Source organism: Aquila chrysaetos, chromosome 2 (assembly GCF_900496995.4).
Source record: "Aquila chrysaetos chrysaetos chromosome 2, bAquChr1.4, whole genome shotgun sequence".
Classification (NCBI taxonomy): domain Eukaryota; kingdom Metazoa; phylum Chordata; class Aves; order Accipitriformes; family Accipitridae; genus Aquila; species Aquila chrysaetos.
In genome coordinates, this window is record NC_044005.1 from 37,393,658 (window position 1) to 37,419,705 (window position 26,048).

Genomic DNA, 26,048 nt, shown 5'->3' on the forward strand with positions numbered 1-26,048 from the left:
TTATCATGGGTAACGTGTTACTGTGCTGACAAAACCACTGAGGCCCTCACGCAGTTAAAAACATCTGAGTTACCAATTCCTGCATATGAAATTTCTTGTTGAAATTGTGGAATCAAAAAGCGTTAAAAACAAGACAGTCCTTGAATTATATACCACTCAAAATAGCAACATATTATTTTTCTATATGATTTCTGTAGCCAAAGATTTCACTTCATTCTTTAACACATATACTTTGAGAAGAAATAGAAGATACTAAAGAAAAATTCAAAAAAAACAAGTACAGACGCATGCTGTATTTTCATTTATATCAGATCTCAATACACACTTCAAACAAGAAATCTGCAACATAAGCTCTGTTCTGTAATATACCTGATAAATCTGGGTTGGAAGTTTTGAGCAAGAGCTGGAAATTGCAGAAAAATCCCCATCAGATAGTAGTACTTGAAGCTTAATGTCTATCTCATTTAGGTGATGAAATTCCATCGGTTCAGGTGTGTACCCTTCTCCTGGTGCCAGCCAGCCAGATACATCCTCCTATTGAAAGATAAAGAAAATATTTAACCCTCATTCTCAAAGGAAACAGACGTTAAAGGCAGTTACACATCAAGTGTATTTATTTTTCAAATAAACCATACTTAAGAATAAAATGTAAGTTTTCATCCACCTCAGTATATACCTGAAATCTGCCAATATTCATGTACCTAGCACACTCAAAAGCAGATATGGACAGAACAATTAGAGGCATACGTTTTTAATTTTTAAATATAACCAAGCAGCAACTTAAATGGACTTCAAAAATACATATATTTAATTTTATTTTTAGAAAGTATGTAGAATGCATCTACACGCATTGTTAAAATGTAATAGCAAAAGGGATGTTGTGTTAACCTGAATAGACTTCTGCTATTATCTTACTTATTTCTATAAAAGTCCAAAGCCTGTGTTCTCACTGACTAGCCACTCAGAAGCCCTGAAATAAAATTGCTTAAAGCCAGATGTTTTGCCGCCATGCCAGCTGGCCGAAGAGCAATCATACAGCTCCCAATCCAAGTTCCCCATCCATTTTTCTGAAGGTTATACAACTTCCTTGATCAAGTTCTCTTATGCCCAAGAGAAGCACTTTGAGTAGCTAGCCCCTTTTTCTTAATGATGCATCTCACTTTATAGCTTCTTAGCCAAGTTAGTCAAACCTTCAAAACAGTCTCATGCCATGCCTATGGCTGCTCCCTTCCATGGATGCAAACTCTTCCCTTGTTGCGGTTTCTGTATTTGTTCAACAAGGCAGTCCCAGCTTCCTTTTGAAGGAATAATGCTTGTCGTGGTCTAACTTGCATATAGAACTTGCTGACCCGCGCTGCCCAGTAAGCATCCCTTTCTCATACCACTGACATGAAAATCAATTTAGGACTGTTTTGCTCCTTTATAAGATAGTGCAGAGGATAGAAATGAAGAGGAAAGCATCTGACAGACATAGATGCACCAGTCCTAAGACAGAAAAGACAAAGAACATGCTGTAAGCTCATATTTTCAATGCTAATATTGAGGTGGAAAAGTACAGCCCTCAGAAACTGCAGTAGAACTGTCCTTAACATTACCCTAAATCACTTCTGTTACACCTTGCATCTCAGCACTCCTTGTTTGCACACTTACTCTGAAGACACCATATTACAGCTTAAGTCCAAGGAACTGTACAGAGAGTTGACCATATAGTAAACTTGAGACAGCAAGATATTTTTTGCTTTTAAAAAAGACAAATGCAAGTCAACAGGCATAAAAATGAGATGTTCTCAACTACACTGAACACATCTTGTCAAACTCCCCCAATGAACTTGCATCTCAGTCCAGCACCAAATGCAAAGACACATCTATTCTAGTACCCACCCAATCACACCTGCACAGCAGCACATTAGAAGTCCAAATAAAGTGGAACATAATACACTACTGTCTATTGTCCTCTGAAGGAAGTAGAAGCAACAGAGTCCTGTGCAAGTCAAAGAAGGAAATACAAACAGCAGCTATGTCTATAGGACAACAAATTTCCATCTGATAAGGAGTCAATAAGAGAGAAAGCCTGACCAAAACCGTGCTTGGAATGAAACTGCAGAGGTTGATGCTACAGCAGAAACCACCTGGAGCCAAATATCAAAATGCAGGTATGAGACATAATGTGATACTTTGTGATGGGTTGACCCTGGCTGATTGCCAGGTGCCCACCAAAGCCGTTCTATCACTCCCCCTCCTCAGCTGGACAGGGGAGAGAAAATATAACAAAGAGCTTGTGGGTCGAGATAAGGACAGGAGAGATATCACTCATCACTTACCGTCACGGGCAAAACAGACTCAACTTAGGGAAATTAACTCACTTTATTACAAATCAACCAGAGTAGGGTAATGAGAAATAAAACCGAATCTCAGAACACCTTCCCTCCACCCCTCCCTTCTTCCCGGGCACAACTTCACTCCCGGCTTCTCTACCAACCCCCCCAGCGGCACAGGGGGACGGGGATGGGGGTTTACGGTCAGTTCATCACACGTTGTTTCTGCCGCTTCATCCTCCTCAGGGGGAGGACCTCATCACACTCTTCCCTGCTCCAACGTGGGGTCCCACCCACGGGAGACAGTCCTCCACGAACTTCTCCAACGTGGGCCCTTCCCACGGGCTGCAGTTCTTCACGAACTGCTCCAGCATGGGTCCTTTCCACAGTGTGCAGTCCTTCAGGCACAGACTGCTCCAGCGTGGGTCCCCCACGGGGTCACAAGTCCTGCCAGAAAACCTGCTCCGTGGGCTCCTCTCTCCACAGATCCGCAGGTCCTGCCAGGAACCTGCTCCAGCGCAGGGTTCCCACGGTGTCACAGCCTCCTTCGGGAAACCCACCTGCTCCGGCGTGGGGTCCTCCACGGGCTACAGGTGGATATCTGCTCCACCGTGGACCTCCATGGACTGCAGGGGGACAGCCTGCCTCACCATGGTCTTCACCACGGGCCGCAGGGGAATCTCTGCTCCGGCGCCTGGAGCATCTCCTCCCCCTCCTTCTTCACTGACCTTGGTGTCCGCAGAGTTGTTTCTCTTACATGTTCTCACTCCTCTCTCCGGCTGCCGAATCTGCCTGTCCCAACTTTTTTTTCCTTCTTAAAAATGTTATCACAGAGGCGTTACCACTATCGCTGATTGGCTCGGCCTTGGCCGGCGGCAGGTCCATCTTAGAGCCGGCTGGTATTGGCTCTCTCTCGAACACAGGGGAAACTTCCAGCAACTTCTTACAGAAGCCACCCCTGTAACCCCCCCCGCTACCAAAACCTTGCCAGCAAAACCAATACATACTTGTTTTCTTCTTTGGTGATACATTGCAAGGCATCCATAGGAAATCAAAGGAACTGCTCTGAAGTGAGTAGCTGCTACCCTTCTAGAGCCCCAGTACGTTATCATAGAAACACTAGGAGAGACAGAAAGCAGAGAGTTCTTTTTCTGATAGTGATTTACATGACTTTTTCCTCTTGATAGCAGTAACACCTGACTAGCCAATATGAATATGTGCTCCTAGTACAGACAGTTGCATATTATGAGTGAGCTTGGCCCACTTAACCCAAACAAATGAGCTCAGATTCACAAACAGATGCAGGTTCTTCACAGCAACCTGGCACTCCTGTCTCACACTCAGCGAAGCAAGTCTGCACAACTACCATTCACTGGGAATGACACCCGCAGATTACATCTCTGTCCTGACTGCAAAGAAACACCAGGAAGGACCTTAGAAGGGCAGAATAGGGATGTGGGGGAGGACATGAGTGTATTGCTGGTTTCCCTTCTTTTTCCTAATAGCATCTTGCCCTAAGAATTCAACATCTGTCTTGCAAGGGATTCATGTCCACCACTGCTTTACAGCCTCCAGATTAGTCCTCTGGCTATTCAAGCAGCCACATCCACACAAGAGGAGGAAATATCAGCTTCCAATTACAATACCACTGCTATGAGGTCATCCTTGGTTCATCACCATTACCCTAAAGCACACTGATTGCAAAAAGAAAAAAGCATACCCCAAACACCTGTCATAAATTACTGCCATACTAAATCAAAAAAAAAAAAAAAAAAAAAAAAAAGGAAGAGTCATCTCTTTTGTGAAACAAAAATCAGTTCTAATGCTTTCTCATACAACTACGATGACACAACCAGTAAGCCTGACCGGACATGACTTGACTCAGAAAAGCCACTCAGAAATGTCTCTAGAAGCTTGCCAGCTTTGTGGAGGCATCTGTTCAGGTGAGACAGTGACCATCATAACATCAGTATCTAATGTGGTACTACAGTTGTGCCCTGTTAGCCACCCCCCAATCAGACACTGAAGAGCACAGTGCAAGCACACAGAAATGACTCTACAAAAGTCAGTTAAGCTGCAACTGGGCTTATTAGCTACAGCTCAGTGTCTGTATTCCATGCTCTCATATCCCATGATCCAAGTCTCCAAATTACTCCAGTAGTCACTTTACTCCAGGGTTAAATGGACTCACACATTCTCTTTTGTATTCTCAAGATGGCTTTGCTTGGAAAATAAGCTTCTGTCCTGTCAATGTTTCCTATGTGTTAACTCAGAACAATACTTTTATAACAGCACAGTCAGTGCTTATTACTATGGAACATCTGAAACTAATTATACCCCTGCAGCTTTGACAATTAGATTAGCATGAATTTGTACTTCTAAAATATTTTAAATACTCATAAAACATTTTTTTAAAAAAGTGAGAAGTGCTGTTTGGATATTTGACATATTTAGTAGTAGGAGTCAAATGAAGTTATCTAATCCACATTACACTATACACAGGAATTCATACAGCATAGCCAGCTCTGCCTTGATTGATAACTCCAAAACATTACTTTAGCCAATGCGGTTGCACCAGCTTTTTAAAAGTCAGTATGAAATAAGAGGACAGTGGCCATCAGCTGGACAGTTACTTAGGCCAGCTCAAAGAAATCTAGATTACTCATTAGCTGATAATTTCCTCATGATCTACGTTACAAAGCAGCCACAGGAAATGCCTCACCCATAATACAATTCAAATGTGGGAAAGGAAGAATCCATCTCCAGACTAGACAGGTTTAAGGAACTAAGTATTATCCTTTGTTTTATTCTACTTTGGCAGTAGATTTAGGAGCCATTTTCTTTAAAGAAGTTATCTAGTACAGACTAGACTAACCCACAAATTACAATTCCCATTCTTGTCCATTGTATCAAGAACATACAGTAACACACGTTCTGTGTAGTGATCTATTTAACATCTGATATAAATAGTAAAATCTCTATAGATACCTGCCCACATGATAGTGACACGTGCCAGATACAAAACTGGGATAAATGTATACTTTTCCATTGCCTTGATGCTTTGAGAATTGGTGCAAAAAAAGTACACATTGCTAGTCAGAATTTGGATTAGCTATTCTGCATAAATGTCTCTAAATATTGTGAAGGACTCTAGCTTAAAGAAAAAGAAAACCCAGTAACTACATATTGTGAGAGAAGACTTTTGCAATCAGTAAAATAATAAATTATAAAAAAGCAACTATTCTCTAGGTCAGAACGCTGTGATGTTTACTAACAGATGGCTGTTTAAAACATCTTCAGATCTTTAAATGCTGACGTTTATCAAATGAAGGACCACCTCCTCAAATTGAAACATGTCCTTAATCAGGAAAGAAGAACAGAAGAGATGGTATTGTTAATCAAACACCAACCTTTCCAACAAAAGAAGAAAAAAAAACAACAAACAAAAACCCCACAACCCTCTCCCTACAGTTTCTTCCTATTCAAAGGCTGGGTGAAGTACTGTTTCAGCTGAACATTTTGTCACCCTTAAGTGGGATTATAATGCCAAACCTGTTGCAAGTAGATCTAATAGAATAGCTTGAATCTTTTCCTATATGTACAGACAAAAGTTTAGTTAAATAATGATCCAGTGAACTTTAACTTTGTTGTTCTAATATGCAACAAATTAAAAGTACAATAAAAATCAACTCTCCTAACCAGTGGATCAACATTAGACCAAAGAGCCTTCCACTGCATTTTTTTTAATGCTCAACTGTGTCAGCTAAGTCAAACATCTCTGTGCAACGTCATTAACTGATGAGTACTTTACACAGATAAATAAGTCAATCTGCAAGCTTTATGTTCAAGTCCAAAAAAATTAAATAAGTTTTCTATGTAAAGCGAGGGAACAAATGTCAGGTCAACAGGAAGACTGGTGCAATTTCACAGAAGTCAAAGTTTTTTATCTCGTGAACACAAGCACCGAGTATGGCTGATAGTTTTAAACCTTTGCATACCAATGACCAAGCAAAGGTTATGTTTTCTGTGCTTCTACTTTAGCTTACTAACTGCGAAAGAACAGTTACTGTTAAAATACTGCACATTTATATGATCTTAGTCATTTGTCCATCAGGTTTCCTGACTGATATGGACTCCTTTACTTGTATTTGCCCCACAAAGCTCTGCAAATGCCAAAACATAGTGTATATTTACCAGTTCCCCTAGAGTAAAGAGAAAATTTTTCAACCACAGACCAAATGAGTTTCAAACTGGAAATCACACTAAAGTTGGGTAAATTACAGATTTGTTTAATGTCAAAAATCATGGGTAGGTTAGTTCTCTGGCTTCATAACCAGTTTGGATTCGGATGAAGGAAATCCTGACCTCACGTCCTTACCCCATATCCTGAAACAGTAATTTATAAAGACAAATTTGAGACACATTTTAGAAAAGAGTAATGAAGAGCATCACCTCTTGGATGTCTTCGCCACCTTATTAGAAAATAACTCAGAATAAAATATGGGAAGAGACAAAAAAAACCAAGCAAACAACATTGCATTTGCTTTTGTTTTTCTCCCACATTTAAGTTATTATTTAACCTACTGAAAAATAATTTACTCCAGATCATTTTTAGCTGTATAAATTAAACAGAAACCGGACCTTGGATGTACTTTGTTCATTCTACACAGAGTTCACATCTTTCTTCTTAGGTACTGTGATTCAGTGTATACTTAGAAATGTTGTGAAAAAGTTTATAACGTTACTATAGACTTAACATAGTGTACATTTTAATGCAAAACAAATTAGAAAGGTCACCTAATTTCTTTACACAAAGCAAGCATTTTCCTAATATTTCTTCTTATTTATTAAAATACAGGTTACTTGAAGCATTATATCAAGTTTACATAGTTTGAGGACGTTCATTCTATGAAAACACGTATCTTTAGCATGTCTAATACCATATATAGTTGAAAAGTACTCTAAGTTCCTAGTATGATTCATTTTTCAAACCAAATTTTATCTTCCCATCCTAGCAGCCTTATGATTACTTCTGTAAAACAACAGAGACCCCAAGAACTCCTTCACTGTGACATTTCCCTCAAAGCAGTAAGAAATAAAGGCCATATCCTAGTAACAGGGAGATCGAAAGCCTATTTGATGTCTTCATATTACTGGAAATCATTTGTGGCACAGACTTTCCTAGAGCAGCGATTGGTGGGACAATCAAACACTTTACTCTCCATGAGGAAAGGTATTTCTATCTACTTCAGCTCTTGCTATTCACCACAGTATGCAGACTGTATGCTCTTTAACAATATCATGTTAAAGCATAATGTCTAATACTTAAGCAGACTTTAGCTCCTCTGTATACTTCTAAGACAGAGTGAGTTAGAAGCCACACAAAGATGACATGTTATCTTTCTAAATGGACACATAAGCTTCATCAATGTGTATTTCCCCAACTGCTGCATTCTGAAGTTGATGTCCTCAGAAAACTCTTGGGAGTTTTTTTGAAGTAGTTGCTGGCCCTTCTACCAGCACTAGCCACTCAGACTGATACGCTGCAACTTCACATTTTACACAGAGAAAATAGGCCATCTTCTTTGAGTGTGCTTCTAAGGCTCCTTCCACCCATGTCTAACTTTCTTTTAAGTTCTGCTGTTTTTCTGAGGCCAGGCATGTCCAAGTGTTAGTAAAACAAAGAAGCCAATGAAAATTCATTCTTGGAGACAAAGCCCATTGGATTTTTTCAGCTTTCCTCTCATATCTCAGTAGGTTACTTCATGGTAGGACTAAAACAAAATCAAATTTAGATTTTCCATAAAAATAAGCCAAATACAACAGGACAGTACAAATTAAAGTTGCCATACCTCAAGACCTTGTAATTCAATTCCATCTTCTGTATCGTTCAATAGTTCAATTAGCCTTTTCCTTTCTCCCTCAAGCATAACAATCTGGTTTCCTGAATCCTTTGCTAGCTGAAATAGTTACAAAAAAAAAAAAAAAAAAAAAAAAAAAAAAAACCAACAACAAAACCAACAAAACTTTAGAACCCCGTTAGCTCAAACAGCACCAAAACACAGGTTTCAAACTCCATGAAATTAACATCCAAATCTCTCTTATTGCCATAATACAAACTATCACTCTGACAGAAAAAAGTAGCAGCCTGCATATAATAAATTGATAATCTTATAAAAGTCTTGGACATAGCTGGGCGGGGGGGGGGGGGGGGAGGGTGGACACAGATATTTTAATTGGATGAAAAATCATTATAGCTACTAGGTCTTCACAGAAAAAAAAAGCAAGAAAATCAAGGCATCTATTTTCCAACAGAAAGAAGTCTTCTGTAAATAACAGTCCCAGGCAGGCTATACATGAAAAACCTGCATACCTATTCCTTATCTATGCATAAGAACATCTTCCTTTAACTTAACGGTAAATACATTTAACAAAAATCTTAGGAAATATTTGCCCTCAAAACAAGCTATATCCAGGCACAGACAGAACAATTCAGTTTCCAATAGTCTTTAGCAAAGACATAGAAGCAGTATTATCCCTACCAATATCAGCATGCAAGATGAGAACTATCTTATACAGTACTATGCCATAAACAACACTTTTTAACAGCAAGCTTTTTTTCATTTATGCCTAATTAGCTTTTAATGTTACTGATAAAAACCCCAACTGTCTCCAGTATTACTTATATACTATTTTTAGTCAGCACTTAACAAATTAATAATTTTATGCTTTAATGCTTACCTCAATGTTCTTTTTAATGAAATCCTGATTGTTTTTACTTTTGCTATGTGTTTTTTCTGCTTGATTAAGAAATTCATTTGTTTCTAATTCACTTGGATAATCTGAAGTTTGAGGAAGAAAAGTTGCTAAGTCATAATCATTTCTTTCTGATTCAATGAGAGCTGTAATAACAGCAATCCCATCTAAATCTTTAACATACATATAAAGTGGATAGACAAACTTTTTATATGCTGTTTTCATTATTTATATAAACTATATTGCTGTATTTAAAACATAACTATATAAAAAGCTAATCTCATTTTTAAGCTTTTATTATATAAGCTCATTCAATGTTGCGAAGGCTAAAATACTTTTGGATTTCTGACCTCAAAAATGTGAAACATGGCAGCTTTAAAAGCCATGGCATTCCTTCGAAGCCTATCATTGTTTCAGTTTTATCATCAGTACAAAACCAGACAATAATTTTTTTTAAAACCGCAGAACTATTTGGAGACATATCAAGTACATTTTTAAAAATAAAACAGCTGAAGAACAGATGATACAGTTGATACTATTATAACACAGCTTATAAAACAAGTTTTGTTTAAAAATAAAACTCATCATTGAGCTGTAAAGCTATTGAACAGCCACATGATATTCTTACAACATCACACATGTTTTTTTCAGCAATGGGTTTCTATCCATCATACAAAAACGGGCACATACTCCGTTTTTCAGAGACTTTTTTACCAGTTCTTAAACAGCAATTCCTTTATGAACAGCAAATCTTTATCACATTAAATAACAAGTCTAAGCAAATACAACCAACTTCTGAGTCTCAAAAACTACTTCAAAAGTAGGCATGGTAGTTTTTACTTTTCTGGAAAGTAGAGATTTGAAAAATGGGTGGGCTATTTGCCTACAAAAACCCCCAATTTAACATGTTAGATAACAGAAGATAGGCTATGGTAGTTTACATCAAAGTTACTCTTTTTCAGAGTGAGTAGATTGAAAGCAAAATCCCAAAGATATGAAATAAATTCCGTGCATCCTTTTACACACCATAGCCAAAAAACACCTGTGTAACAATTCTCACCAAACAGGCTTACTCTAACATTGCAAGCAAACCTTAAAGGACTGAGGTGCATTTGAACTATGACAGGGTTTTCTTGGTCAGATTCAACACAACTGTTTACTAAAAGCATCCCAAACTATCTTTAACATTACCAGGTAACATCTTGAATCTGTTGAGGAACTGGATCTATAAGAATTTACCAATCAATATAAACATAAGAAGTTGTATCCTGAAATGAACAAAACACACCAAACACCAACATAACATGCAACATATATGAAACATTACTTTTAAGCTACATCTTTCTCTAACTGTAGAATAAGCATTTTTGAGAGGGAGCTATCATACAGAACTTCTCAGAACATTCAAGTAAAGAAGGGACAGACATGGATCACTGGGACAAAGAATACACTGAAGATTGCCATGGGTGAGTAAAAGAGAGACTGCAGCTCAACAAATTTTGCATACACGTTTTGGAAGATTGGTACAAATCTTGATGAGACTGCTAAACTAACATTATAAAACTAATACATACATTCTTCTTCACAAGTTAGGCTCCTCTCATTCAGTGTCTGCCTTTATGACAAATGTTACACAGAAATCCAAAAGCAACCAAAACAGTAAGTCTTAGCTATTCAGAAACCATAAAGGCCTCCAGCAGAAATAGTAAAAGTCATTTAAGTAATTTATTGCTCATGAGTTGTAAGTGATCTCTACTCCATGCGTTCCGAAACTAGGAGAATGCAGAACATCTCAAAATAGTGCAAGCAATAGCAACTCCCCAACCATGCCTCTACTGGGAACTTCAGCAGTCATTGCTGTCCTGAATACTGTTAATGAAACCTGCCATTGCTATTCAAGGGCACTCCAGCACAACTCGGAAATTTTGTGAAGGTGAAAGCTGAGGGTCAAGCTTCATTTTAAGGGAAGAATGAAGATACATGTTAGGAAGACAGAGAAATCAAAAGCACAGCACTGCTCGAACCCAGTCTGAAGAAACATTTAATAACACAAAGTTAAGGTCACATACTAGCAGACTAAGACAAGTGATAAAATGGTAAGGGAGCTGAGGTCCAGGTTTAAAAATTAAAACATACAGTCAAATTCTAAAAAGTACAGAGGTTCTGCTGCCATCAATGGCTCAGCGTTGAGGAACACCTGTTTATTATGTCCTTGTCATCTTAGCCAGTCACCAGGAAGATAGATTCCTTCTGTTTACATAGAATGGTAGATGACAAAGAAATAAACAATTGCAGCTGATAGCAATGGCAGCTGAAGCTATTCTTCTTATGTCACAACACATGTGAGAAGTTACTCAACCATACAAATTTGAATTTCAAACAGGGAAAGAACAGAGGCACAAAAGCACAATTCCATTTATTTTGAAGTGTTGGACACACTACACTACTACCCGCATTTGAAACCTCTATACAGTACACATAAACAATTGATGTCTAAAAGAATCAGCACAGATGTTTGATTTTTGCCAAGAAGTACTTAATCCATAAAGCAATGCAGCCTTTACAATAATCAGCATAACAAAATGTAAAATGAGTTGTCTGAAGACTTAGGTTTGTCACAACATCCATACAATTTCTCCTGAAAACAAAAAAATTCCAGAACAGCTGAAACTGTATACAGCACCACTCTTCATTTTTAGATGGTTTCTTGAATACAAACCTATTAATGAAAGTTACAGTACTTTAGAATAACAGCTAAAACAAGGTTTTAAAAAATTCCCATGAAGAACACATGATACGTTTTACAATGACAGTTACAAGCCTCATCATTTTGCAATGAAAGAAAAAAAGTTTTATAAACCCAAAGGTAAAAAATTTCTTAACATGTTGAGTAAAATGTTTTAGATAAGTCAAACAAAATTATTCTCTTCTATAATTTGTAAAAAAAATAAGAACTGTCGCTATTGTACTAAGCAACCTTGCTTTTTCTGATTTCATTGGCCTAGCCACAAAGGCCAAGTCTTCATTATCCACCCATTGTACATGTTGGTTTGCTATATCTAGAAATACAAACAATACAATTAATAAAGCTTACCCTTATTATGTTGGGGTTTATGGCAATCATAATCTTCTGGATTAATTTGTGTGTGAAATACTGAAGTACATATTTCATCTTCTTTAGCATGGGAGGGATCTGCAAGGAATTTTTTCAGTAAAATTTAATTGAAATTTACTTAAAGAAGATTTAGTTTCATGTGTATCGTACTGTAAGATCTCACACATGAAAAGTTAAAGAAATTTACTTGGATAAATTACATACCCCACCATATTTCTCCAGAAATAAAGAAAGGGGAAAAGTGTAAGGTGTGTCTCATGAATAATTATGCTGTTTCATATGGCCGTGTTTTTGTTTTTAACAACTACTGCCCATACAAGACAAATAATTACATTCTAGAAGATACAGCCCAAGGCCCTAAAGTTCAAAAGCCTCGGCAGACACCATGCGGCAAGCCATCTAGAACTTTGAATGAGAATAAAGTATCCAGGTTTTCACAGCTGCTGTCTGCCTGTGCATGCATTATTAGACTTCCAGGTGGCTTAGGTAAAGGGTATAGTCTAGAAAAAAATGTGTTCCAACATCCTAGCATGCAAGAGTTGTTTCAGCTACTCAAAGAAAAAAATTTAGTCATGGTATTGACATACTATCAAATGGAAGTATAAATTAGAGCATTAACTTGCAGTCTATACACTTAGCACTTACAGAAAAGGACGTGTATTGCAAAGAACTGTATATATCACTTGTGAAAAATGTATTTTTCACAACAAAAAAAAAAAAAAACCAACATCCTGTAATAATGAAGTTTAATGAACTCAACTGAAAGTATGATTTTGTTAGACAGAGCACAGGAGAATGAATTTAAAGCTGTTTGTTTAACTCCTGATTTACATTTCTGCCATGAGTGTGTCAGAGGGTTTTTTTGTGCCTGAGAGGCTGGGACACGTAAGTTATTAATGATTTTGTACCCAGAACTTGTGTTTGATTTCACAGCCACATTAAAAGCTATAATTAAATAGCTCCCTATGTAATTTAATTAAGAAAGCTCTTTACCAAATTCGAGGTCTGAAAAACAAAATATATGAATTGCATTCCATTTCAGTATCAACCAGGGCAGCTATCAGGGCACTCATTTAAATAAATAAATAAAGACCTGAAAAGTAAGGTACTAGCATGTCACAGAAAATTCAAGATAAAGATCAAGCTGGAGGAAAAATATAAATCTAAACTATGCAGAGTTTTGCCAGTATGGTAGACCAGAACCCATATGATGCACATGATCTCTACAGCAAGGAGTTACCTTTGAAATAAAAGGGGAATGGAAGCATGGAGTTCATTAACAACCATAGAGTCTTGCTTGCCTACTGTTTTTTTACTATATCCTGACATCTACTGGAGATTTTTTAAATATCACCCATATCAAATTCTGTGTTCTTCCCTTAACCCAAACTTTAGCACAGAAATAAAAGCAGGTTACCTTATAATAATAAGTTTTGTTGAAATGTTTTAACCACACATTGCTACCATTATTATGCAGGTACTTCCAACATTCAAGCTGAGATTTTTGCTCAGCAATAACCATTCAGCCCTCAAATCCTTGTTCTCTCCCCAACAAGAAAAAAGACAGGATGCACCACAATTCTGTTTCCTTTCAACCAAAGGTATACAGATGAAGGACAGGATGCAAAATGTGCATCTGACTGACACATCTCTGAGAACTCCAGCACTGAGACAGAGTACTCAAACAGCAAATTTTTTAAAACCACTCTTGAGCAGTTTTGACATGGTATATTCTTGACAAATTCAGTCTGGTTTTGTTCCCCCTGCCCCTCCCAATAAAGACATTGTGAGCAGAATGCCTACAGTTTGTTCCAGTGTCTCCCCCAGTAAGAGTCTAGCCACAGAAGGAAAAATTAAATCTTAAAATACGCAATATTTTCTTTTTCCAGGTCCCTGTGAACATGCACATCCTCTGTGCATTCTTGAAGAAAACTACCAATACTTCAGAATGCGCTTCAGCCACTTGCTTTAGAACTCCAACAGAATTACGTCCTTCTGACTCAGTAGAGAAAACATTTCTAAATAGTTCTTTAACTTTTCTTTCCCTAGTCTATCTATAGTTTTATATTGTTGGTAGTCACTGCAATTTTGATCGTGGTTAGTCTTTTTTTGTTACATATCACATTCCACATTTCTCTGTATCGTTAACTATTTGTTTACCTTTCCTGTTAAAGAGCTCAATCCTTCATTAGTCATTTGTCTACTTTTAATGCAGCTGTAGAATTTGGTGTTTTAAATGCTACTGAAGATGGAAGTGATTTTTACTAAAAGACTAAAATGCAAATGTTTATTCTTATCCGTGTGTTCATTTCCACTTTGAATATGTTTGTCTTCATTATCATATCATGATGAAACTCAGAAATTATCTTATCAGACTTCCTGGTCTTTTCTTCCTGAGAATAGTCTGCTAGCATATCTTTAACATAGTTTCACTTTTTAAAACTGCCATCTATCCTAAATTTTCTTCCCTGGAATTCTCAGGAAAAAAACTGATTAAAAAAAAACCTAAGTCCATGTTTCATATTCATGCCTTTTCCTTAGCATCACACTCTACCTTATTTGATGATCCCTTTTACTCAAATTCTCTCTCACATTCGGAATCTTAAATTCTTTTAGAAATGAATTAAATGTAACATAATCAGTAACAAATTGAATGTAAATGGCCCCTACTCCCTTTTGGACCATGTTCCAAGACCTGGGCTGTGCATGCGTGTTCCTGTATTGTTTTCCAACATGTAACTCAGTATCATAATTTGGTCCCATTCTTTTGGTTCTTCTGTTAACAATTCCTAAAAAGGCTCAGGATTTCCCTCCCTCTGGACCTGTCATATTATGAGATCCTTACCATGGCATTGCCATTGCTTCCCAGTCCCACATGAAAATTTTCTCCAAGATAGATGTGTGGCAGGGCCCACATCCCTAAAGCTTCTAAGTCACATTTATAGGCCTAATATTTTTTAAGTGCCTGCCCTTCCTACACCAAGTACTCCAGTCTGGCAAACTCTCTAAGACCACCAGTAACAACACATCAGTAACTTCATCATTTTGTTTGTTTACCAAAGCAATTTTTAATTCCTTGCTTATTGCCCAGGTGTTCCAAAATGGTAAAGACATCCAAGTTTTTCAGCAGATTTCCACTCTTTGTTTTCCCTATGCCTACTACCATTACTTTAATTTACCAGTGTTATCAGTCATGCATCCTTTCTGAAATCATGTGTGTTTGCCATCAACTTGAAAAATGCAAGCTTTACTTATCCTGGATTTCTATCCTTTTAGAGTAGCCATTTCTTTGAAAAAATGCAGTACCTATAAACAAAATTAATGTTAAAGTACAACTTCTACATTTGTGATAATGCAAAAATTATTTCCATTAATTTTTCAAATATTCCCTTGATGTACTTTCATATGCAGATATTATTTTATTGTAAAGGTTTGATAGCTTTATTTTTATAGCATCCAACAAAAACATGAATATTAATCAAAATACAGGATAATTATATCAGGGTATTTACTTCTCTTTCTTACTTACCAGCTTTATCCTGCCATGATGAGATCAAAGCTAAAAAAAGTTTTGTGTTTTCTATCTCCTCATGGCTTCCAGTGGTTCTGATAAACTATTGAAAAGAAATAAATCATAAAAATACTGATACATGCATATATTTACTTTAAAGTAAATACTTTAAAGCAAAATATGTTGTCTGCTTATCAGGTCTAATGAACTTCAGACCCTATTAAAAATTCCTTGTTCAGTGGCAATATTTACTTACCGCTTTGTTTCCTTCTTGAGGCTATCCAAACATTTTCTAAAGTTATGATAAAGGACGGTAGAACTTTAAAGCCTGTTATACACTGTCTTTTACATGGAGACACATTTCACAAGACAAGTTCTGTAATGTATATATGGCTTTGAATCCAAATCCATTGAAATTATAAGATGCAGTCAAACCAACTGCAATCATGTCTTTTTAGCAATTGACATTTGTGTTCGTGTAAATTATACAATACTTACCTCAGAGGAAATACTAACTCTCATGTTTCAATGCTTAATATGACATTTAACTGCAAGAGACCCAGATAGGAATAACGTGAAGGAATTTGTGCTGTGGTGTTCTTATGCCTTCTTCAGGGGGCATCTCTAATTTCTTCAACAACAGACAGTACTGAAATAGATGGGCCTACGAATGGTCACACTAGAGCAGAATAAATGCTTTTAGGTCTGGGTACACACACATTACCTCTTGTCATGCCTTATCATACCTTATACTCAAGCATAAGACTATGCTAGTAGACCACCCCCAGACAGCTGTATATTTGGCTATTGGTCAGATCAATTTTTAAGGACCACAGCCTTCTTTCAAAGCCTGCCTACCCAATATATATTAAAACCTATTCAAAGTTACTGTTTAAGATCCATTTCTTCACTTTAATCAGCCAACTGTGAGTTATTTAATTAAAAAATGCATCTGTGAAATATGATAATTCTGTAAGACAGTACTCTCAGACATATTATTCACAAAACAAGCAGAACACTTCTAACCTGAAGTTCTTTCCAGAGCTTTGCCCTCATTTCTTTGCCTTGTTTTTTAATTGCTCTCTCCTTAAGATGTTTTTTTGCCAGTATTGTGTCAAGTTTATTCATTTTTTTTATAGCTGCCTGAATCTGAGGATCTACACCTGTTTCTTCAGAATATGCCAAGTTGGAAGAGTTTGCTGTAGAATATATTTAAAATCAATGTTAGCTTGAAGCATTTCAACTTAAAAAAAAAAAAAAACACACAAAAAACCCACACAGCTAAAAAGCAGTACAAATAACTTGATAACAACCACAGACAAGAGTACAATTACAATTATCCTCAAGCATTTCTAAACCTGTTTGTAGCAGGGTAAAATAGAAAAGTCTTTCTGACAGAACGCTGAACCAAACTCTGAACTGTAGCAGTTGGATATGAGGGCATGGGGAATGAAGAGCCGCCCCCCCCCCCCCCCATTTTGGGTAAGTGACTCAATTCAAATTTATAATGGAAAAGTGACAACATCTCCACAGTATCAGCAAAAATCACAGACAAAATAAGCTTAAAAAAAAAAAATTCTTCAGCCTGACTAGTAGAATACATGTTGAAATGTCATTCATTAAAATGAATTCTGGGATTAAGAGAGACTGCAATATCTCTACTTTTAAATGTTATAGAAGTTTCAGTCTTGACTTATATCTCAGCAAAACCAGATTCTGATACTGGTTCTAGAAGAATACTGTTTTGAAAAATAGGAACAGTGACACATTATGGACACTATCATTGTTTAATTAAAATAGATTTCCATACTGTCCTTTTTCTCTCTAAACATGCAGATTACAATTTCTGATCACTTTCAGCCCTTCCCCTTCCTATAGCATCCTCATGCTCTGCCCTCTTCTCTGGTCAAACTTAGCTTCCATAGCAAGGGTAGAGGAAACACTTGTAACACTGTCCCTATCTGACACACTTCCAAGTTTTGGAGTTGTGCAATACTTTTTCATTCTCTAATCTTTTGAGGTCAAATGCTTTACACACCCTTCGATCCCAAGCATTTACTGTGATGCATCGGTCTGCTTTATGCCATAAAAAGAAATGAGTGATACAACAAGGGGAGAGCTATAAAAAAATCTAACTGAGCTCCAGGGAAGACCCAAGGACAGAAGATAAAATAAAGAGCACTTATTTCAACTGGCCTCAACCCAGCAGATGGATTTGAACCTAAAACTACTGAGTGAAGCTTTGAAGTTGAGTTCTATCCAATTTCTGTTCTGAAGAAATGGATATTATGTTAGATGACCACCACTTAATGTAAAACTCAAATACTATCATATCATTAAAGACAGTGAATATCCTTTAATAAAATGATCTTTAAATAAAGAATTCATCCAACACCTCTTGAATATCACAATGCACAGACATTTTCAATTTGTAATATTTCTTTATAACTATATAATATAGACACAAATACAATGTGGTCCCAAACTCTCCTAGAAGCATTAAAAGAAAAGGAAAAAAAAGTTTTATTGCACTGTTTATTTTATACACCTGAAAGGTAATACCTGCTTTTGCATTACTTGGTTTTCCTTGTGAAGGTTCACAGAATTTCAAAGTCTCTGTTTCAGTGCTATCATCTCCAGAATCTGAATTAGAGATACATCCTGAAAAACACAGGAAAAAGCCTTTCACAAACAGATGTGAAATAATCTTTTAAAGATACTGTGTGAAATGTTAACAATTAAAAGACCAAAATAACATTTTTGTCAGTTAGGGATCACCACAGAGCCTCTACAGTGGATTACTGTTTAAAAAAATGATACATACTAGTACACCAGGACTTATGTTAAACACAGGAGCAGGAAATCAAGGAATTTCTTTTGACCCCAATTCTGTCATGGAATCTTATCTAAACTTGAAGGTATCCAAACTTTCGGCTTCACATACTGGCCTTTGCTTCTCTATTTTTAAATAGTCAGAAGCTCTAGAAAGTTTATTTATTACCATTTATAGAATGCCATCTGAAGCACTTCTACAACCGCTTTCATTAAAATGAGATATTGCATATTTATATTTAAAGTATGTTATTAGTATTAGCATTGTTCAGTTGTTAAACACTATAACGTACAACCATAATTTTCAAATTTTTGCACTGGTGGACCATTATTAGGATACAAAGTTTCTAACAAATGATCATGATGACCTCTGTGAGAAGTTTGATAAAAACACCTTACTGAAAACACTTTCTAACATGGTTTCATGGGACACATACAGATGGTTTCTCATGATCTTTTAGGCCATCACCAAGGTGCAGGTCACAGCCTAGATACCACGAGACATATGCTGTAGTGGTAATGGCAGTAATAACACATTTCTTTCAAAGATGGATCAAAATAGGAAAGAGAAGTGAAGGCATGAATTTTGACACCTCCTTCTCTTCTAGAATTTTACCTATTTGCATCCTCTTTTCCCTCCACCATTAGAATTTTACCCAAACTATACAAACATGATATTTGGTCTAGCCACAACACATGAAAGTGTTAGTCATTCCCACACCTGACAACTCATTGGGATTCAGCATATGCTCCTCCTGAAGAAAGAAGGTCGTACTCGCCACTGTAGTTTGCTGATCTGTTCTTACTTCCTTGACATCAGATTTCTCTCTGTCATCAACTTTGTTTTCTTCCAGACAGCAGTCTTCTAGACTGCCTCTTTGATGACTACCAGCCAAACTGACAGGTGAATCAACCTATAAAATGCAAATTAATTACTACCATAAAAATAGAAATCTTTGGGGGGAAGAAAAAGATAATCACAATAATCACATACTATCACAAAGGCTAACAATGATTCTATACAAGACTGCAGAGTACTTCTTGAATAAAAGAACCATTTCAGATCTGATACAGAGTTCTGTTTCTTAGATATCACATTGATTCTCAAGCTTGTCATTCCACAGACTGCCAGATTTGGGATTGCCACGCTAGGGAATGATTCCAAAGGTTTATGCCACTTCAGCTGCAGCAGAGGGTACAGGCAACCAGTTAAGAGTCTGTGTGTACAACTGCCTCATCCATTTCCTGACACTGTGGGTGCTCTGCACCAGATAGCATCCCAATCTCTTGCTCATACTATAGAGTTTTTTTTGTAGACTTTGAAGGGCTGAAAAGCTTATGCTTAACTCATCAGTCTCAAGAGACCGCAATATTCACGCAATAGCCTATAATGTCTAGGTCAGAACCTGGATTCAGTTATCTGACATTAACCTTAATACCCGACTGTGAACCTATAAAAAAAAAAAAAAAAAATTTAATACTTTTGTGAAACATCCAGCTATGATCCCATTCTTCAGACAGGTAAACAGAGGTACAACACAATTGGACTAATGTAAGTAAATCAATCTAAATCTCTAATTCCCAAGTCCCAGTTCCTACATCCCAACAAACATAAAACATATCCTGTTCCCAAAATTAAGTTAATCCCCAATATTAATTTTCTCAGAGGATGGATGAACACCTACTTCTGACAGACTTTGCTGAATCCCTGGAGCTGACATATTTCTTGGAATACTATGAATTATTTTTTTTTTTAAACTTGATTCAAACATATGCTGAGAGAACCTTGTAGTCAAAAATTCAACTTGTGACGATTGCTCAAACGCTTTTTTCTAATAAGCAAAATAATTTTTATTCCAACTTGAATTTAAAAGCACAAATGGGATGGAAGTGAAACTATGCACATACTGACTCATGCATCAACAGCCTATAGCTGTGTATCTACACATTATTGCCAGAATCTCAAATGTTTTTCCTTAAAATAGAATTTATTTAATAATCTGATTAAATATAAAGAGGAAGACAACCAAGTTTTCCAGGTTGTAGTGCTGAATAGCCCTTCTTGTGGCAAATATAAAAGTAACACATATTCAGAAAAATGAAATTAAACATCATTCCATTTATGCATAAGGAGCAACCCACATTCATGAACTTTCACATAACCCCTTAGCATGTCTGCAGAGCCCAGAACTCCATATGAAGCAAAAAAAGCAGAATCTTATTTCTTTGGCATTCTACTAAGAAGACTTAGGCATAGAGTTTCTACCCCGCTGAAGGTGAAAAGAATTACCTTTGGCAAACGTGGCTCTGGTGTTAATAACTCCATAGATGTATTTAAAGATCTACAATTAGGATAAGCTCTTGAGATAGATGCAGGCCTTGAAATTTTATCCAAGCTCCCCCTTGTAATATCCATTCTGACCTAAAATTGGAAAAAAACCCAAGAACAACCTTCCAAACTATCAGTGTCATAATAAAGCAACACAAACCCAGCAATATTTCAGAAGTAGACTGAACAAGTTTCAAATGCTTTCTAGCAATTCAGTGTTGAGAGGTCTTTCCAGTATAGACTAGCTCGCCACTCAACTATACACTTTTTACTATATGTACAAATATATATTTATATCCTCAAGCTAACCAAAATATTCAAAGTATTCTTCTGTCAAAGAAGCTTCAAAAGGCTTAAATCTTAAAAGTAATCTCACAACAAATGAAATGTCATGGCTCTTTTTTTTCTTTTTTGAAAACATGGGACTGGCAAAGCTAGCACTAACAGAAGAATGAGGGTATTTTATAGACATCTTGAACACATCAAGTAAAGCAGCCAAAAGCTTTTAATAATTCAGTAGTTCTAAGTGGGGGGTGTTCCCAAATCCAAATGATCACGTTCCCAGTCCCGGCCCATTTGAGTTTAAACAACAGAAATGCAGGGTTCTCTGCAAAAACTGCGTGAATTCACAGGAATCGGGTCTCTGAGTACGCGACACACCCTGGTCGTTTTCAGAAGGCCCAAGTGAATACAACTTTTCATTTCAGCACAAGAAACAGGACAAACCGAGTCACGTACACAGGTCCGTAACACGACGCAGCATAAAGAAGCGGTCAGAGACGAAGACCAGCAGTTTACACCCGTTCCTTCAGTCCACCCCCGAACCTCGGGCTCATTCGCTGAGGAGGCCCCTTCGCCCCTCGCCGCCCGGGCCGAGGGAGTCACCGCAGCGGGAGCTGCTCGGGACGCGCGCGGAGGACGCTCCCACACGGGCTCGGCGCCGCCGCCGCCCCGCGCCCGCTGACGGAACCGCCCGCAGCGGCCGGCCCGCCAACCCAGCGGGCCTTCCGCGAGTTCTGGCCACCTGCGAGCCTCTGCCGACGGCGGCTGTTCCACCGCCTCGGGGACATTTTTTAAGAGCTTCTTGCGCTTTCCCGGGGCGGGTGGAAAAGCAAGTGCAAAAGACCCCAAACCCCATAAACGAGGAAGACAAAGATAAGCAACAGCCGAGACCCAAAGGACTCCAGAACAGAAGAACCCAAACATACAAACAAAAAACAACCTCACAAGAAGTTTCGACACACAGACAGGCAGGAAGCCCTTTCCCGTGCTCGTAAGAGGAGCCCCGAGGCGCTGCCCTGACGGGACTGCTGCCCGGCAGAGCTGCAGCTCCGGCAGCCCCGACTGAGGGTGGACAGGCGGGATGAGCCCCCCCCGCCCGGCAGCCGCCCTGTCTTTACCGCGGGAGGGCGGCAGCGCGGGGGCCAGCGGAGGCAGCACAACCGCCGTCGTTCCCATGACGACCAACTCGCCGAATTCTCGCGATAGTTGCGGGATTCCGCCTTAAATTGGGGCAGTACCACCGTCGGGACGGGGGTGGCTGTAGCTGGTTCTTAGGGATGCAGATATAACCGAGCTCTCACCTGCTCGCGAAGTCTGAACCACCAGGTAACCCCACTGAGGTCTGTCTTCTCCGTCCTGACGCAGGGAGTTGCCGTGTGGAGAGCGACCTTCTCCTCCCTCTCCCCGCCCTCCCCCCCCGCAGATAGTTGGGCTGTGCCGGGCCCGGTGCCGAGGAGCGGGATGCCGGGCCGTGGCAAGGGGAGAGCCGCTCTCCGAGCGTGGCTGAGGCTGTCACCAGGAGGCCGGGCGGTGGCGGTGGCGGTGGGCGTCGGCGTCCTCCCGGCGGCTTTCGGTGTGCTGGGGAGGCTCGTCCTTCCCTGGCGCCGAGGCCCTCGGCTGCCGGGGCCCGGGGGCGTGAATAACGGGAGCGGCCTTTTAAAAGATGGCTCGCTTTTAGGAAGCGCGTGCTGTCAGCAGAGTAAGTGGCGTGTAGGTACAGAGCTTAAAACTTGGATTTTCCGAAACGTCGGTGAGAAACGGTGGGTGCCGGTGTGCCCGGCAGGCGGTGCCGCCGCCGGCCCCGAGCCCGGGAGGCCGATCGGGGGGCGGCGGGCGGTCCTTCGGAGTCAGCCTTAAAAGCCGTGAGCTAGGTGAGCTAGGGTGCTGCGAGTTGCAACTTATTTTCATGGTAGCCTCATTCTCATGGCTGCCGTCTTTCCCGCTTCAGTAAGAGCAATTTTTGAAGTGCTTGATCCAGCAGAAAAAAAGTTACTGTATTTAGCCTTTTAAACAATATACCCATGCTGTGAATTATCATCGTTTCTTTTGGTAGTCTGTTCGTCTGGTCTCCTGCATATATTGTGTCATGTTTACTTGTAAATAAGGGTAGTTGAATGACTTTTAAATAAACGTGCTAAGACTTAAAACTAATACTGTGATCACCATGTTTTACCTGAATTTTCACTGTTAATAAGGAATTTCATTCATAAGGGGAGTGTCATTAGCTTCCTAATCCCATCCCTTTTTATTTCTTTTCTATCTTTAAATATGATGTGAGGATTAATTCCTGCATTCTGATTCACTTGTAGAGACAGTTACTGGGCCCTACAACTTCCTTTGATACCCATATGTTAAAATCAGGTTTTCACTGGCAGCAAAAATTTACGAGAAACAGTTTGAAGAAACAAACTGCATCTTGTTCAAAGTAAGGTTCTGACTGACAAATTTTTCTGCCAAAATAAAACTTACTTTGTTGGGGGTATGTATTTGCTGTCTGCAGTAGAGTCTTTATTGATGCTTATAGTGTGTGGCATTTTACTGTGACATTCCTCCAAGTGCTAGTAAGAGAAGAACAATTTTTCCTGGTATTTCATGTAGTAATGATGAAGTGTGGCTTACAGTTAAGAGCTGAAGACAAATACAGAAAATATGCTAGTGAACCACTTGTTTAGGAAGGAGGCTAAAATACATGCTGAGCTCCAGGTATGTTAAAATTCTAACATAAATCCTGCAATTGCTAATGGAATACCATAGGGGTGTTCGGAATGTGTAGTGCTTTCCAGATGGTGCAGACCACGATTTGAAGCAAAAATAGAAGAATGAATGTTTACATCCACAAGTTGTCTATTTAAGGCCAGTAATGACAATGAGAAAGCAGTAGAATGGACCATACAGTTCAGAACTAGCTAAACTAAAATCTGGCTTTTGCTGCATTAGGAATTATATTAGCTATGAATAATGAGGTATGGAAAGCAGTGAGGTATAACTACCCCAGTATTTATTTCTTTCTACATTAGACTGTATATGCTTAACAGCTGACAGAGTTTGACTTGCTATCAGCTTCCTGTGTTACAGATTGCCTACAACCTCAGAAGAGCCCATGAAAGGAGAGTGTCCAGCTCTGCATTTGGTAACAAACGGACATAAAACTCCTTTGAAAGTGGTGCTGGAACAGGCTCCTTACTGCTGCTTGTCCACATAGAATCAGTGAAGGTTTTCAATGAGGCTGTCACACCCAAGAGTTAATAATAATGGCTTAGCAGGGCTATCTCAAACCACAGTTGATCTTATGATCTGTGACTGTTATGTGTTCTAGAAGACCCAGAAAGGAATAGAAGGGTTTCATAGAGTTCATCTCAAATCCTGCAAATTGGGCCATAAGAGTCTTCATCTCCATTAAAAGGTCTGAACTTTGTAAACATGAAATATTACATAATCTCAAATACTGTTGCAGGTGGATTTATAACGAAGTTTGCACTAGAAAAGCAGAACAAAGGGTGTGATTTCTTTTTCGCCTTTCTGGGAATAGGTCAGTTTTGTTCCATGATAAACTAGATAATTCTCTGAAGTATGATGACTGAAAAAAAGTGTTGAATTGGAGAAAACTCTTGTGTCTAGGAAGGGCACAGCAAGAAAAGCACCCCAAGAGGTGCTTTTCATCCTAAAAGATATGTTACAACATGATGAAGACACATCTAGACAAGCTGTCTTGATACTCGAACAGTCACTATAGTATCACTTATCCTTTTCTCCCTAACCCAATCAAGAAGAAACACAAATGAGGGGGGAAAATATAGGGAACTTGTTTCCATTACTACTGCTTATCTTCATACTCCTCTGCTGAACAGCATTTTGATACACAAATAGGTAGCCAAAACACTTTCATTGTCTCTTACAGGTTGGAGGGCAAATTATCAAGACTTTGTTTAATGCTTATTAATTATTTCTCTTTGATATTTTTAATATTCTTTTGTGTATTGATCTGAAGTAGCTTTTCTTTACCACAGGCAATATTTTTAAGGTAGACTGTAACAGTTCTAGTACTTGGATCAGGATAAGCACAGCTAAATTTCATTACATTAATTCCCCTAAATGTTAGGGGAATAAACAGACCCTTTTCTTGCAAAGGACAAAATACAGATTATGTATTAATATCTTTTGATTGCCGTGTGCCAGGTCAGGGGCAAAAAGCCAAGAATTTTGGGCGATATTCCAACTTTTCCAGAAACCCTCAGTGAGGATGAGCGGAGTTCTGCAGCGTGCTCCATCAGCAATAGTGATACAGCATAATAACCTGTCAGCTGAGGAGCAAAGGCTGAACTAATATGTTAAGTCCAAAGTCAATGGTAAAACTTCCACCATGTTTAATAAAGCCAGGCTTTCATTCTTTGACTTGCATTGAGAAGGGTCCTGCCCTGACAAGACTGTCTTCCACGCTGCCACACCTTCTTCTGCTGGCAAACAGCAGAGTTTAGGAAGCAGGAGCTGAAAACGGATTGTGTTGTGCTGAAATGTCTCAGTGCCATGGGGTGCAGTGTGTTGGAGTTTGCTACTGGACAGGTCCAAGGGGATCAGAAGAATGAGATCCTACAAGTGTCTAAGGACATTCTTCTGCAGCTTAGGATATGATCCAGGCAAAAAGTAGAGGGTTTAGTTTTACAGAAAATGGAGGCACAGACAACACAATACTGCTTAGGTAAGTACTGCGCACAAAGGAGTTTTCTGGAGTAAATCACCATCTCGGTGCATTATGTTTAGCCATAGGGAACCTCAGGATGCAAAATAACAGCTGTGTAGAGAAACCCTGGTTTGCGTTACCAAAGGTGTATTCAAGGTTTGGATCTGATTTGGTGTGTCCTGTGCTTTCTTTAAAAAATAGTCCACCTTCTCCTCACAGAGGAGAAACAA

General features: G+C 38.6%; 1 protein-coding gene across 7 annotated transcripts in view; it reads right to left on the reverse strand.

The window, feature by feature from the left end:
- FSIP1 (fibrous sheath interacting protein 1) overlaps nucleotides 1–22,540 on the reverse strand; it is a 94,079-nt gene extending 71,539 nt beyond the window's left edge. Inside the window, exons 1-10 of one of the 7 annotated variants that reach the window (XM_030043603.1) lie at nucleotides 22,442–22,540; nucleotides 20,820–20,951; nucleotides 19,251–19,443; nucleotides 18,260–18,358; nucleotides 16,724–16,896; nucleotides 15,716–15,800; nucleotides 12,166–12,264; nucleotides 9,057–9,157; nucleotides 8,168–8,275; nucleotides 370–534 (exon numbers count right to left, since the gene is read on the reverse strand). In XM_030043603.1, the coding sequence (XP_029899463.1) occupies nucleotides 370–534; nucleotides 8,168–8,275; nucleotides 9,057–9,157; nucleotides 12,166–12,264; nucleotides 15,716–15,800; nucleotides 16,724–16,896; nucleotides 18,260–18,358; nucleotides 19,251–19,443; nucleotides 20,820–20,945 (1,149 nt within the window). In that variant the 5' untranslated portion in view covers nucleotides 20,946–20,951; nucleotides 22,442–22,540. Of the gene's footprint in view, nucleotides 1–369; nucleotides 535–8,167; nucleotides 8,276–9,056; nucleotides 9,158–12,165; nucleotides 12,265–15,715; nucleotides 15,801–16,723; nucleotides 16,897–18,259; nucleotides 18,359–19,250; nucleotides 19,444–20,819; nucleotides 20,952–21,596; nucleotides 22,417–22,441 lie in introns of those variants that run through there. The other 6 variants (XM_030043596.2, XM_030043563.2, XM_030043591.2 and 3 more) reach the window with 6 other exon arrangements.
- Nucleotides 22,541–26,048: the final 3,508 nt, after the last annotated feature.